Genomic DNA, 15,111 nt, shown 5'->3' on the forward strand with positions numbered 1-15,111 from the left:
CCAAAACTTCCTTCAATGGGGTGGGAACCAGACTGGAACGTGGGTCTCACACAAGCTACAAAGCAGCTCACTAGCCAAGTGAGCTATATTGCCCAATCTTGTTTGGTTTTAAATGGGAACGTGCAGCATATGTGTGTGCTGACAGGCATGAGCCAAGGGAGAAAGAATACGTATTAAGTGATGCTCTTAATATCAGGTGTAAGAGGGGTCCAGTGGTGAGTGCACATGTTACTAGGCACAAGGATCTAGTAACAAGCCCCTGCTCCCCATCTGCAAGGGGGGAAGCTTCACTAGATGTGAAGCAGAGCTGAAGGTATCTCTCTTTTGATCTCCCTTTCTAGCTACCCCAATGCTCTCAATTTTTTACTGTTTTTTATTTTATTTTATTTTATTCATTTTTAACTTTTTGCTTCTTCTCTCTCTATTGGACATTTTTGTGGGTGCTACACAGGTCTAAAAGTTACACAGTTAAATAATTATTTTAAAAACTAACCAGAGCCAAGGCCCTTGTCCTGAAGGGCAGTGGGCTGGGAGTCTTCTTCCAACATCACCAAAACCCAAAGGGCGGGGAAGGGGGGCTAGGCTCAGCTCCTTGGGGGTCCCCCTCAGTGGAGGGGGCTTTGGTGACTTCATCAGGGGGTCACTCTCTCTATCAAATAAATTAGAAAGGAAAAATGACCACCAGGAGTGATTTATAACACTGAGTCCCAGTGATAACCCTGATGGCAATAAAAATAATTTTCCCCTCCCCAGATATATAGCTATATATTATTATATATACATGCTTATATAAATATATATAATTATATAAATGCATATATATTATTTTGTCAGAAAAGTTACATTATTCTATGTTCTTCTATGCAAAAATGCCATGACTTTCCCAACAACCTAATACACACATACAATCAAGATCACCCTCTTTAGCAAGGAGAAGGTTACAATGGCCTAATGGGAAGAGAGGCATAAGACTCTTGAGTGAAGCCTTGGCTAAGTTCTTATGACAAGGTACTTACTAGTAGAGCAGCTTTGTTCTCACACTGGCCACAAACCTTCCCTTTCCTCATGGGTTTTTTACTTTCAGAAGGGTTCACCATTCTATAATTAAGATGTTGCTTCACTGGTTCTGAAAAGGAGGGGGAAAAAAAGTCCCAACAATCACTCTGAACTCTGATAAAAGTAATGAACATGTGTCCATGTCTAAATTCTCAAAGGCTATTTCAGTATCAGTGGCCTGATAGGAATTGGCATAGAAACTGTAGCCATATGTCAACCACTATACTGTAAACTCCCAATAAAGTTAAAAAAAAAAAATGATGTGACCAAGTCTAATCTCAGTAGACTGGGAATTCCACCGGTGTCTTCCTATCCTTTGAGACTAGAAGGCCACACATACTAATCTATATTCTCTGCTTAAAACATACTTGATCTGAACACATAAAATTACAGGGCATTAAAAACAAAGCATTAAATCTATGCTTTTGGGATCAGGCATGGCGAACCTGGTTGAGTGTACATATTGCCATGCACAAGGACCCAAGTTCAAGCCCCTGGTCCCCACCTAAAGGTATCACTAGTGCTAGAGAAGTGCTGCAAATCTCTCTCTCTTTCTCTTCCTGTATCTCTCTCTCTCACACACACACACACACAGACACACACACACACACACACCCTGGTGACAATAAAATATATAAATATATACACACCTACTATGCTCTCCATGGAGTACCTGAGTCATTCTTTGCCATCTAATGAAACAGAAGCCTACACCGAACAATTTCTAACCATTTACTATATTTTAGAAACATGTTCTACCACATTATCTTAGTCATTCAAATTAAATGATCCCATTATTTCTTTTGGAAACATCATGCATTCAGATTGATCTTTGGTTTTTGAAAACCATTTAGACAGACAGCCACTAATTGACATATTTTAATTCCCTCAAGTGAAATTTCAATTGTAATTGCTTATTGCCAAGTTTTCTTCCTATTTGACAGATTATATTGAAAAAATAATAAATTTAAGGAACTGTGCTATGAATGTATTCAATTTAAAAATGGCTGTAATTGGGGGTCCAGCAGTTGCGCAGCAGGTTAAGCACGTGGCGCAAAGCACAAAGACCCGTGTAGGGATCCTGGTAAAATCCCCAGGCTCCCCACCTGCAGGGGAGTCGCTTCACAGATGGTGAAGCAGGTCTGCAGGTGTTTATCTTTCTCTCCCCTCTCTGTCTTCCCCTCCTCTCTCCATCTCTGTCCTATCCAACAATGAACGACAGCAACAATAACAATAATAACCACAACAAGGCTACCACAAAGGCAACAAAAGGCAGAAAAATGGAGTAGTAAATTCATGGTGCAGGCACTGAGCCCCAGCAATAACCCTGGAGGCAAAAAAAAAAGAAAACTAAATACAATGAATATCAAAATATTTATTATTTAGATATTTTGAATGTTATATATTGTATATAGAATGAACAGTTACTAAAGCACATTAATTTTCTTGATAATTTTTAATTGTCTCTTCAACATAAGGTAATACAATTTCAGTTTACCTTGACGCTGTTCTTTCAGTAATTTTAATTTCACTTTTCCAGTAGAGAGCTATGTGAAGGAATAAATAGTGTTAGGCAAGCATTCTCTTATTTAAAGCAAGTTGCCATTACTAGCTAAAGTACTGAAACACTGTAAACATTTTAGGGAATCTTGAATATAGCAAAGTTATTTTAAAAGGGCAGCAAAATTAATTGGGGAAACTGCTAACGTATATACAGAATGTTCAACTAAGAGAAAGTCTAAACAAATTTTTGGAGCCATAATATATAGTTTTGATTTATTTTATTTATCAGGCTACTGGGTAGTGAACCCAGGACCTTATGCCTGCAGTATACCTTTGAGCAGACTTCAGATCCATTTATTATTATTGTTGTTGTTGTTATTGTTATTATTATTTCATCTTTCAGAGAAGAGAGACAGGAGGTGGTGGGGTGGGGTGAGAGCAAGATAAGAGGGGAAGGGAAGGAGTGAGAGGGGAGGAAGAGTAAAATGTGAGAAGGGGAGTGAAGGGAAGAGGGAGGGAGGGGTGGAGAGGGGAGGGGACACCACAATAGATTCCACCCAAAGAGTTCTTCCAATGTGGTTCTGTGGTGTGAATAGCAAGCAAGTTTACATGCTGAGCTATCTCCCAACAGCTTAGCCCAGTTCAAAAGAAATGCCATGTATTATTAAGAAAACACAAAAGTCATTATACATCATCAATTATTTTCAGTAAAGACAAATGTTCAGATATTGTAAAGATTTGATAATTTCTCTCTCAGTTCTCTCTGAAACATGCACTGTCAAAGATGTGTGCAGAGCAAAAGGAAACTAAATTTTGACTGAATTAGTCTACTTACACAACTGGAGAAGCCAAATGTTATCAATTTTTTTGCCTCATCTAAAGAAGTGCATACATAAGTACCATAGGTCTAACCTTCCAGTGACATTTGTGATTTCTGACTTTCCTAAGATGCAGATTAAAAACAAACAATAACAAAACAAAAAAAAAGCCAGTGTGGATCCTTGTTAAGTAAACCACCATCACTTAAAATCCTTGACCCTAGAGATTTTAAGAAAGCAAACAGACCCTGTGCTTGCACACATTTGTCTCGTCTTATTAAAACCAACATTCAGGATACACAAAGGAGCATGGAGGAGAGCACGCATTTGTTCTCTGTCAACTCATGCCTAGTTTGCAATTTGCAATTTGTATGCTCAATTGCCCAATGAGTCCATGAGGATCTGGAAACAATGGTTGCCTCTGTGTCTAAGCCTCTACCAAGAGCAGTCATCTTGGGAACTGCAGGCCTTGTCATTCTCAGTGTGCCCAGCGGTATTGCCTCCAAGGGGCATTTGTTGCTGACATCTTTGGAGTTGCTGCTCAGAGGCTACTCGCCACACATGACAGAAAAGACAACAGAGTGGAAATCATTTTGACGTCAATTGCAATTTCTATTTCCTTTGCAGCTAATGTTATGAAATAGCAGGTAATTTGCACTCATTTTTCTTTTTTTTAAAAGATTTTTAATTTTTATTTATGAAGAAGATAGGAGGAGAGAGAAAAAGAAAGAACCAAACATCACTCTGGCACATGTGCTGCCGGGGATTGAACTCGGAACCTCATGCTTGAGAGTCCAAAGTTTTATCACTGCACCACCTCCCGGACCACTGAACTCATTTTTCATAATGAAGTTATCTGGGATCATCACCTTAATGATACCTCTGGATTGCCATCAGAGCAAAGAGAAGAAGGCCTAAGTAAACTATACCCACTAAGAAGAAAACGCTATCATTTGTTTTTACTACTGTGAATCACATTTTTCTGCTCTATGAATCTCATCACTTTGTCTTCAAGTGCTTCAACTGGGTAAAAATTATCTGGGGAAGGAGGCCTGAAATGGGTTTTGAGGACCTGGTACATGAGGTGGAAAAGAACTTGAGTTGGAGGTGAAAGTATTCTCTAGACACCATTCACAGGGAGGTGAGAGGGAGCCAGGTGGTGGTGCACTCGGTTAAGCACATAGTACAAAGTACAAGGACTCAACAAGGATCCGGGTTTGAGCCCCCAGCTCGCCACCTGCAGGGGTGGGGGGAGGGAGACACTTCACAAGTGGTGAAGCAGGTCTACAGGTATCTATCTTTCTCTTTCCCTCTCTATCTCTCAATTTGTCTCTGTCTTATCCAATAAAATGGTGGAGAGGAAGGCTGTTAGGAACAATGGATTAATAGAGCCAGCACCAGCCTCAGTGGTAACTGGAGGCAAAAAGAAAACAAAACAGGGAGATGAGAAACTGTACCCGTGTGTCAACACCTATACAGTAAACCATTGTGAGTGTGTAGAATGTAGACTGCTACTTCAGATAAAGAATTTCTTTCCAGGTCTGATTTTTCTGCTTAGGAAAGTGATGGAGGAGGAATTTGAGCAGGGCTAGTCCAGGACAACACACGCACCTCCTAGATACGGAACTACAGATCATAAGACGCTTAACATTACCCCAGATATCCTGGAGCCCCTGTGTTACCTGCCCAGCTGTGCTTCCAGCAGTAGATGGTGGGTAGGTGCCATCAGGAGTCAGACAGCATGAAGACTCGACCTCCCTACTCTGTCATCTGCCCATCAGGGCCTGACTGTGCTGTCACTGTCAGCCTCCCTGGCATTTGCAGACACCTCCAAGTGCCCCCAAACACTCTTTTGACCATGCTAGACCCACAATCCCGTCATAAACCACCTTTTCAAATATCCTGTAAACAAGTATCTCCAGAGTTCCATGCATGTCAGAGAGAGCTCAGAAAAAGTATAGAAAAAACACAGTTATGTCCCTTGATCTTATCCCTCAGTTCATTTCTGTGATTTACAATTGAATTTGATATGTTAGTGTGTGTATATGTGTATATTCTGCTTACAAATAAATGAAAGTATGTGTTTAGAAACTTCATATCCATTCATATTCAAAGATTAGTCATTGTTGTTATTGCTATCAACACTGTCGCTGGGACTCTCTACCTACGAAATGCCATGGCTGCCAGTATCTATTTTCTCCCTCAGGAAAAGGGTGAAAGAGAAAGACAAAGATAAGAAAACACACCTGCAGCACTGCTCCACTGCTCATGGTAACATGCACGCTTTACATGGTGAGCTACCACCTGGCTCCTCAAAATCTATTCATTTAAAAACATTTTATAATATTTGATAGAGACAGCGAGAAATCAAGAGGAGAGGACAAGACAGAGAGTGAGAACAACAAAGAGACACCAGCAGCACAAACTTACCGCTCTGGAAGCATTTGCCCTGGAGGTGGGAATCAGGGGCTTGAACCCAGGTCCTTACAGATTAGAACATACGACTCAACCAGATGTGCCACCACCCAGCTCCTCAAACTATATTCTTAACTAGTCTAATGCCTGATTGAAATAATTTGCAAATTACTTGCTCCATACTCCATCAGTTCCAAAGGTACTGGATAGTTGATTAAGATTAGCTCTCTCAGGAATTATTGGGGTGGTGCACCTGGTTGAGCACACATGTTACAGTGTACAAGGACCCAGGTTCAAGCCTCTAGCCCCCACCAGGGAGAAAGCTCCTCAAGTGGTGAAGCAGGACTGCAGGTGTCTTTCTGTCTCTCTCCCTATTTCCCCATCCCTTCTGGATTTCTCTCTGTCTCTACTGAAATTAATTAATTAATTAATTAAAATACTTTTAAAAAAAGGAATGATCACCTTCATGTTGCTCCTCATCTATTCAAAGACTCAGGAATATCAGTTGATACAATGACAAAAATCAAGGTGGGCTGGTGAAACAGTTGTGTCTCTTGTCAAGTACTCAGATGCAGGTTCCAGCCAGGCTCGTAATGTTTTGAAGTTTCTTTCAATACTGTGGTCTCTTTCTCCCCCACCCCCTTCTTCTCCCTCCCACACTGTCTCTATAAATAATGATGATGATAATAGTAATGATAATAGTAATAATAACAACATTTCCCAAATCTAAGTGTCCAGAGTTTTCCTCCTACTCAATCTCACTCTCTACCCTCAACAGACATGATGACTGATGGCATCATGCTGATGGCATCTGAGATCATCACTTATTTCATCATTTTTTTCTTGAATATTCACCTACTAGATACTCAAAGTTTTGTAAAGCTAAATTACTATTATTTCCTAAACAACAATTGCTCAGTCACTGAATGGTTGTGGAAAAAAAACCTACTCTTCAGACATTTTTTTTGTCTTTTTATTAGTGACTTTGCAAAATTATGAGATAATGGGGGTATAATTCCACATCATTCCCACCACCAGAGTTCACTGACCCTATCCCTTCCACTGGAACCTGCAGTAGTTTTCCCATATATGAACTATTATTTCTATAAATAAATATATATATATATATATTTCCATACCCCAGAAATAGAAGGGGATAATAAGGGGAAGATGACCCAGAGGGCTTTCAATTCCAATTCCGTCAAGTCCCTGACAGAGAAGGGGAAAAAATAAGGACATTCAAAAGTAGTAACAGGTGTAGGTATGACTAACAAAGGAAGAAAAGGTCCCATAGAAAAAATGAGCAAATTCATACATTTCTTATGTGTGCATCATCAGACATAAGGCAGTCATCATAAGAACAAAGATAATTTACGGGAGTCAGATGGTAGCATAGCAGGTTAAGGGAAGGTGGCGCAAAGCACAAGGCGTAAGGATCCCCTGGCTCCCCACCTACAGGGGAGTTGCTTCACAGGTAGTGAAGCAGGTCTGCAGGTATCTATCTTTCTCTCCTCCTCTCTTTCTTCCCCTCCTTTCTCCATTTCTCTCTGTGCTATTCAATAACAATGACATCAATAACAACAACAGTAAAACAACAAGGGCAACAAAAGGGAATAAAATAAATAAATAAATATTTTTTAAAAAACTTTTTAAAAAAGATACTTTACTACCAAACAAAGAAAGCACTGCATTAAGTGCCACTAAATAAGTAATAGTCACTAGAAGTCACAAATCTTAACATAATCTCTTTGCAACTATACCTGAAACAGGAAATGCTACCTCAGCAAGATAACAAATAGAATGTAAGATTAGGGTGCCAGGTGGTGACACACTCAGTTAAGTGCACACAGTCCTAAGTGCAAGGACCATAGCAAGGATCTAGATGCAAACCCCCACTTCCCCAGCTGTAGGGGGGTGGCTTCACTAATGGCGAAGCAGGTCTGCAGGTGTCTGTCTTTATCTCTCCCTCCCCTATCAATTTCTCTCTGTCTTATCCAATAAAAATGACAAAAAAATGGCCACCAGGAGCTGTGGATTAGTAGTGCTGGCACCAAACCCCAGAGATAACACTGATGACAATGTGTTTGTGTGTGTGTGTGTGTGTGTGTGTGTGTGTGTGAATTTGAGAGGTAATTAATAGTAAAAGAGAATTTAAGAAACATGTATGTGTAATAAAATGCCACAAATGGATAACAACGACTTTGTTGAAGCCAGAACTTTTAGAAATGCCATATAAGATATTTGCAGATGATACTACCCCAATGAAAGTTTAATGATAAGCCTATAAAAAACAAAGCAACTATAGAATTTAAGAGTTACCACATCATGGATCTTGTACCAAAGACGCCAGATGCAGTCACCTTCACATAAAGACACTCATCTGCTTTTAATCTTAAATGTAATATCATGTTATGTTTTACAATGTCTAGTAAGACAAAGTAATTCTTTAACTGGAAATTAAAAAATTAAAAAATGTCCTTGACTGTTGGTGCATATAGAATAGACAGCATATACATAAGCAAGTAAAATTGTTCAGTAGAACATAAGCATATTAAACAAAGGGGATATAATGAAGGAAGAAAAGGTCTGTCCTTTATTATACCAAGAAACATTAGCTTTCACCTTAAGGTGGAATTATATAAGTTGTGTTTAATATACTTGAAACCAGACCAAATTTAAAGTGTAAAAAATATTTCAGATAATTTAATCAAATAAAGTGAATTATTAAGGATCAACCTGCAGAATCTATGTAGAGTCCTCAGACAAAAAATGATATTATCTTGTGACCCAGCAATGACTCTTGGGCATTTACCCAATGGACACACAAACACTTACCCAAAAGGACATATGTACCCCCATATTCACAGCTGCATTAACCACAATAGCCAACGAGTGGAAGCAGCCTGACTGCCCATCAACAGATGACTGGCTGAAGAAGTTATGGGATACATATTCCATGGAATAGTACTCAGAAATCAAAAAGATGATGTTGTGTCCTTTGGGACAAAATGAATGGAACTGGAGGTGATTATGCTTAGTGAAATAAGTAAAGAGATGAAAGACAACTACTAGGTTACTTAACTCATATGAGAAATCCAGAAAACTGACACACATGACCTCCAAAAAACAAAAAATGAGTAAACAAAAGCAGGAAACTATCTAAGACTCATGAAAAGTGTGGTGGTTATCTTTAGGAGGCAGGAGGGTGGGAACACAGAACTTTGGTGGTGGGGGTAGAACTAAACCCTGTAATCCTACGATCTTGTAAACCTCTATAACCACAAATAATTTTTTTAAAGGATCAACTAGCATTGGGGAGAAGCACTGGCACACCTGCTTAAGTGCACATAGCACTAAGCACAAGGACCAGCACAAGGACCTAGTAAAGCAGGTCTGCAGATATCTATCTTTCTTTGTCTTCTCCAATAAAATGGAAAAATTGGCCACCACAAGCAGTGGAATCATAGTGCCAGCACTGAGTTCCAGTGATAACCCTGGAGGGAAGAAAAAAATTTAAAAAAGCAAAACAAAAATAAAAAAAATCAACCTGCAAATATATACATATATCTGCATAATGAAAGTTGTTGTATATTAACTCACAGAAATCAACTGAAATCCAAGATAAAGATAGTAAATCAAAAATAGTAAATTCTCAAGTATTCAAGGGTCGAGATGGTAGCACACTTTGGTTGAGCAAACATTACAATTCACAAGGACCCAGGTTCAAGCTCCAGAGCCCCAACTGCAGGGAGAAAGCCTTGCAAGTAGTAAAGCAATGCTGCAGGTGTCTCTCTGTCTTTTTCACTTCTCTATCACCCCCTTTCCTCTCAATTTCTGGCTGTCTCTAATAAATAAATAGAGATAAAAAAATTTTTTTAAAAAGAAAAGAAACACAGAGATTATTCAAGATCTGCTTGCCCAGCAAAGTATAAAGGGATCTTTTTCTTTCTTACCTTAACATTTTCTTTGTGTTGTGCTATCATATGTGACTGATTATTCATTTTGCACAGTTGACCAGACTTCCAGTAGAATCCATTTGACCTTCAATATTCATAAGCAGAAGGTAAAATGCAGTTATAAATATGCTTTGCCCTTTCATTTATTTTATTTTTATTATCTTTTCTTTTATTGGACAGAAACACTCATAAATTGAGAAGAAGGGAGAGACAGGGAGACAGAAAGACACCTGCAGCCCTAATTCCCCACTTGTGAAGCTTTCCCTTGCAGGTGGGGACCAGAATCTTGAAGCTGGGTTCTTGTGCACTGTACTGTGAGCACTCACCCAGGTGAGCCACCACCAGGCCCCTTCTTTGCCCTTTCATTACACAAATTTAGTGTGTATGTTTTCAGGGAGTAGAAATTGAGTAGCTTGTATGTAACAAGTCATCTCACAATAAAAACAAATGCCAATGATGCTGCAATATCTTTGTTTATTCTAAGATATAGCTTTACCAAAATGGGCAGAAATGAATAAAAGTGAAATACCCAAACACAGGTGAACAATTCACAGCTTAGACATGCTTGGTGATTTAGGATAGCTCCATTGGCTTAGAGGACATTTTACAGATTATCACACCATGATTAAAGCTACAGATGAGAGAGGGAAAGGAGACAGAACAATATCCCAGAAGACTGAGCAATTTTACCAAGTGAAAGTTATTATTAGGACTTGAAATTAGCACCCACACTGAAAGGTGACAGATACTAACAAGGAAAGACACTGTTTGGTTTCAGTTATCAAAGCACAGAATTTTCAATCTTCACAGGATTTTTTTTTTAAGTCAACAGGGCAGGAAGACCAAATCCTATCTGAAAAATAATGAGACACAAACTTGCCCGAGGTCACACAGATATTAAATAGCAAAGTCAAGATTAGAAGACTGGACTTCTATTTTCCTGATCGGTCAGTGACAGGTTCACATCCTGGCCAGGACATCTGCTGTTGAAATGACCTTGGAAAAGCTTTTAACTATTTTGAAAACTTTGGAACATTAAAAAAGTATTCAGGCAAGTTGGCTCAGCTAAGGAAAACTCACTCTTGGGGGCAGATTCCCAAATGTATTAATTTGAGAAATACAAACTAAGGATGCACATATAATAGTCAACCCACATCTGTGACCTTGGGAGAACTACTGCAGGTTACAATGGAGGAAATGGGGACACAGAACTCTGGTTGTGGGAAAGATGTGGAATTATACCCCTGCTATCCTATAATTTTGTAAATCAACATTAAATCACTAATTAAAAAGGAAAAAGAGAGAAGAGCAGCATGATATTCACACAATAAATTGAGAAATTGTGTCAACAGCTGTACATTAACTCCTTATCCCCCCTCCCCAAAGAAAGTAATTTCAGGGGGGAAATTATCTCACCTGGAATAATATATAACTTTGACATGCCTTGCACAAAGCTTATCACTGTGGAGAAGAGGTATTCTATTTCTAGTGTGAAATAGAAATCACATGCTATTTTTAAAGGTCTTAGTATGTGTAATGCATATTTCTCAAAGAATTAGATTCTAAAGATAATCACTCTGAAACAATAATAGATAATTGGGTTTTCTTCAGTGGTTCAGAGTTTCTCCATAGGTATGTGATGACGATCACTTTGAGTACCAAACAAGAACAAACAGAATACATGAAACATACACATGCTCTCTCTGCAGGAGTGAATAAGGATTACTTGAGGAGTCTGCTGGTAGCACCTCTGATAAAGCACAGGAATTACCATACACAAGGACCTGGGTTCCTGCAGGGGGCAGGCTTCAGGAACCTTAGGACAGTGCTGTCTTTCTCTCTCTTTAGATGCCCCCTTTCAATTTCTGTGTAGAAAAATAAAAACAGATTGTTTTGGGGGAAATTTATTTGATTTTCATCAAACTCTGCATATTTATACACATACATAGAACTTCGTAAATTGAATGCATGCACACATTTATGTACATACATACCTACATTGGCTTAGAAAAATAAATATTTGGGGTGGGGATAGATAGTATAATAGTTATGCAAAGAGATTCTCATGCCTGAGACTCCAAAGTCCCAGGTCCAATCTCCCTGCACCACCACAAGCTAGTGCTCTGGTAAAAAAAAAAAAAAATGGAGAAATATTTTTAATAAAAAAAAAAATTGTGTGTGTGCATGCTGCCAGGGTTATTTCTAGGGTTCAGTGCCTACAAAAGACTGTACTATTCCCAGTGGTCTTTTTTTTCCCTTTAATTTTTACATATTTTTTTATAGAAACAGATTAAAAGAGAGTGAGAGAGACAGCTGTAGCACTACTTGACCCATCATAAGGATTGCCCTCTACAAGTGGAGACTGGAGGCTTGAACGCAGGTTGTAGGGCATTGGCAATGTGTGTGCTCTATTGGGTACGACGTAATACAATCCCATTTGTTAGTTTCTAAAAGCAATACTAGAATGGTTTGAGGGTCAGCCTGATATGCTCTATTCCTACTTTTTGATTCCTGTTCATTAGTCGTTTTGTCCTGCTTTATATCTTGTCGGCTTTCAGCCACCAAGTTACAGATGCTGTTATGATTCCATCCTGACCTCCCTGGGAAGACAACATCACCAATGAGTCCTGGAATCTCACCTCTCTACCCTACTAGAGAAAGTTAGAAATAGTCTGGGATTATGGATTGACCTGATAATATCCATGTCCAATGGAGAAGCAATTACAGAAGCCAGACCTTCCAACTTCTGCACCTCAAAAATCATTTTGATCCATACTTGCAGTAGGGGAGAAATTATGGGGGAAGATGACCAGATGGTTCTGAACTCCAACTCCGTCAGGACCCAATAGTTGTAGAAATAATAATTAACCTATATCTGCATCTTCGGAAGAACTGCTATAGATTCCAGTAGAGGGCACGGGGACACAGAACTCAGGTGGTGGGAATGGTGCAGAATTATAGTCCTGTTACCTTATAATTTTATAAATTAATATTAAATAATTAATAAAATAATAAAAATAGTCAACCTGGAGATGAAATTATTTCTACTAAAACATTACTAGCTCTTTTTTACTTTTACTACATATGTAATTTTTATAAGATAAAATGCTCATAGATATATCTGTTCAAGTATAACCATACATCTATTCAAGTAGAACATTAATATTTTTGATTAATAAAAGTGCAGCTAAAAAGTACTTGCTAAGATTATGTCAAACATAATTGGTAGGATAACAATTCTTATAAATGTGATGTAAAAATCCTTCCCCCAAAAGTCTTACAGGTTTGGCTGTTGTTATTGTTTGATAAGACAAATAGAAATTGAGAGAGGAGGGGAGTCAGAGAAAGAGAGAAAGAGACCTACAAACCTATTTCACCTCTTGTGAAGAATCCCCACTGTAGGTGGTGATCTGGGATTTGAACTTGTGTCTGCTGGCATGGTAATTTATGTGCTTAATAGGATGTGCCACTGCACATCTGCCTAGTCTTTTTAAGAACTAAACATGACCTGGGGCCAGGCGGTGGCACACTAGGATAAGCACACATAGTACAAAGCATAAGAACCCACACAAGGATCTGGGTTCCAGCCCCCAGCTTCCCACCTGCAGGGGGACGCTTTCACAAGTCATGAAGCAGATCTGCAGAAGTCTCTTCATCTCGCTCCCTCCCTAAGTCCCCTTCCCCTCTCAATTTCTCTCTGTTCTATGCAAAAAAAGAAAGAAAGAAGAAAGAAAGAAAGAAAGAAAGAAAGAAAGAAAGAAAGAAAGAAAGGAAATAGCCACAAGAGCAGTGGATTCATAGTGCAGGCACCAAGCCTGGAGGCAAAAGATAAATAAATAAATAAATAAATAAATTAAGATGATCTCTGTCCTATCCAATAAAAATGGGAAAAAATGACCACAATGAACCACAATGATTTGTAGGGTGGACCCCAGTGATAACCCTGGAGAAAAAAAAAAAAGCAATACAGTTATTTTTCCAAATGTCTTTGAAAGGGTCGCTTACTGTCTCTCTTCCTTTTCTTTTCTCTTTGCAGAATGGAATTCTTGCAGTTTCATTTCCATGTCTTGAGTGTCCAACTCTAACTGGACTTTCTCCATCCTTAGTTCCTGAGCATTTCTGAAAAAATCAGGGGTGAGTACAGAATGATGTTCATTAGCAGTCAGGAAACAAACAGAACACAAGGTAAAGCAATATTAGACCATTTTCTGCCATTTTTAAAATCATGAGTAACAAATGCATGGTGACAAGTTTAAATAATTCTGTTATACTTCTGTAAAATAGTTTCTAAAGTAGCATTTTCTCTCAAGAGTAGTCTCCATTAGTAAAGTTTCATTTCTAATCTTAGAACCTTGTTTTCTTATCATGTTGCCAGAGTTTCAAAAATCATAGTTCCTTTTATGTATAAGCTATGTTTTTGTATATGCACATGCGTCTATGCCACACAAGTAGAAAGCTAAATAAAAAATTTTTTTTTCAAATTTTCATACTATCTTTCCTCATCATGTTTGGAGTTGTTTGAAAAGGACAGTTCAAGGGATTATTTTTTTTCTGTAAAGGCAGAATTCAACTTTTGGCCTAAGTAACCATCTTAGAAGTTATCAGTAAATTTCTATCTTTGTATCTCATATGTACAATACAAAAAAGGAGCAGGCTACTGAAAGTTTAATAATAGAAAACTCCCTATTTTAAGGGTTTTTGATACAGGAACTATCAGGAAGATTAAATGGAAACAAGAAAAGAGGCACCAATTGTTATCAATAAAGAAAAAAGGGGGGGTTAAATTGTTATGTGGAAAACTGGGAAATTTTACACATGTATCAAATACCATATTTTATTATCAATTGTAGACCATTAGTTCCCCCAATAAAGAAAAGGGGAAAAAGAGGGGAGAACATTTTTTGGACAGAGAAAAACACCTTTATAGAAAAATAAAATAAAATTGACTTGATCCCATATGAAGCCTATCAAACTTTTCACACAAGACATTTCCACACTTCCTAGCTCTGGTTTTTAATCAATGTTTGCCACTGACACTCTCTTCTATAAGCCTAGTCAAGCCTAGCTTTTTACCATTTATCCTCTGCCAAAAATAAATCTCTCTTCTATTCCATCAATGTTCTGTTATAATTAAGGCACATGATGGCTTAAGCATGCTTCAGCAAGGAGCTAAACTAATGAGTAGAGGAAATGAATGGTGGGGGAATCAATTCACAAAGATGGGGAGCAGTCACTACATAGCAATTAGTCCAAGATATGTCCCAAGTGAGCACAACCCAAGCAGGGAGAAGGAAAGAGAAGAGAGGCCAAGGCCATGCAGAGGATTCAGAGACTTGGGCAGGGAAAATGAGACAAGTGGCATA

At 38.5% G+C, this 15,111-nt stretch overlaps 1 protein-coding gene across 8 annotated transcripts in view; it reads right to left on the reverse strand.

The window, feature by feature from the left end:
* The window catches only part of ZBBX (zinc finger B-box domain containing), a 151,705-nt gene that overhangs the window by 114,101 nt on the left and 22,493 nt on the right, over positions 1-15,111 (reverse strand). For all 8 annotated transcript variants that reach the window (XM_060171903.1, XM_060171904.1, XM_060171901.1 and 5 more), the window contains 4 exons: positions 13,754-13,867; positions 9,746-9,833; positions 2,555-2,603; positions 1,017-1,126 (listed from right to left, as the gene is read on the reverse strand). In XM_060171903.1, the coding sequence (XP_060027886.1) occupies positions 1,017-1,126; positions 2,555-2,603; positions 9,746-9,833; positions 13,754-13,848 (342 nt within the window). In that variant the 5' untranslated portion in view covers positions 13,849-13,867. The remainder of the gene's footprint in view (positions 1-1,016; positions 1,127-2,554; positions 2,604-9,745; positions 9,834-13,753; positions 13,868-15,111) is intronic.

Source organism: Erinaceus europaeus, chromosome 14 (assembly GCF_950295315.1).
Source record: "Erinaceus europaeus chromosome 14, mEriEur2.1, whole genome shotgun sequence".
Classification (NCBI taxonomy): Eukaryota; Metazoa; Chordata; class Mammalia; order Eulipotyphla; family Erinaceidae; genus Erinaceus; species Erinaceus europaeus.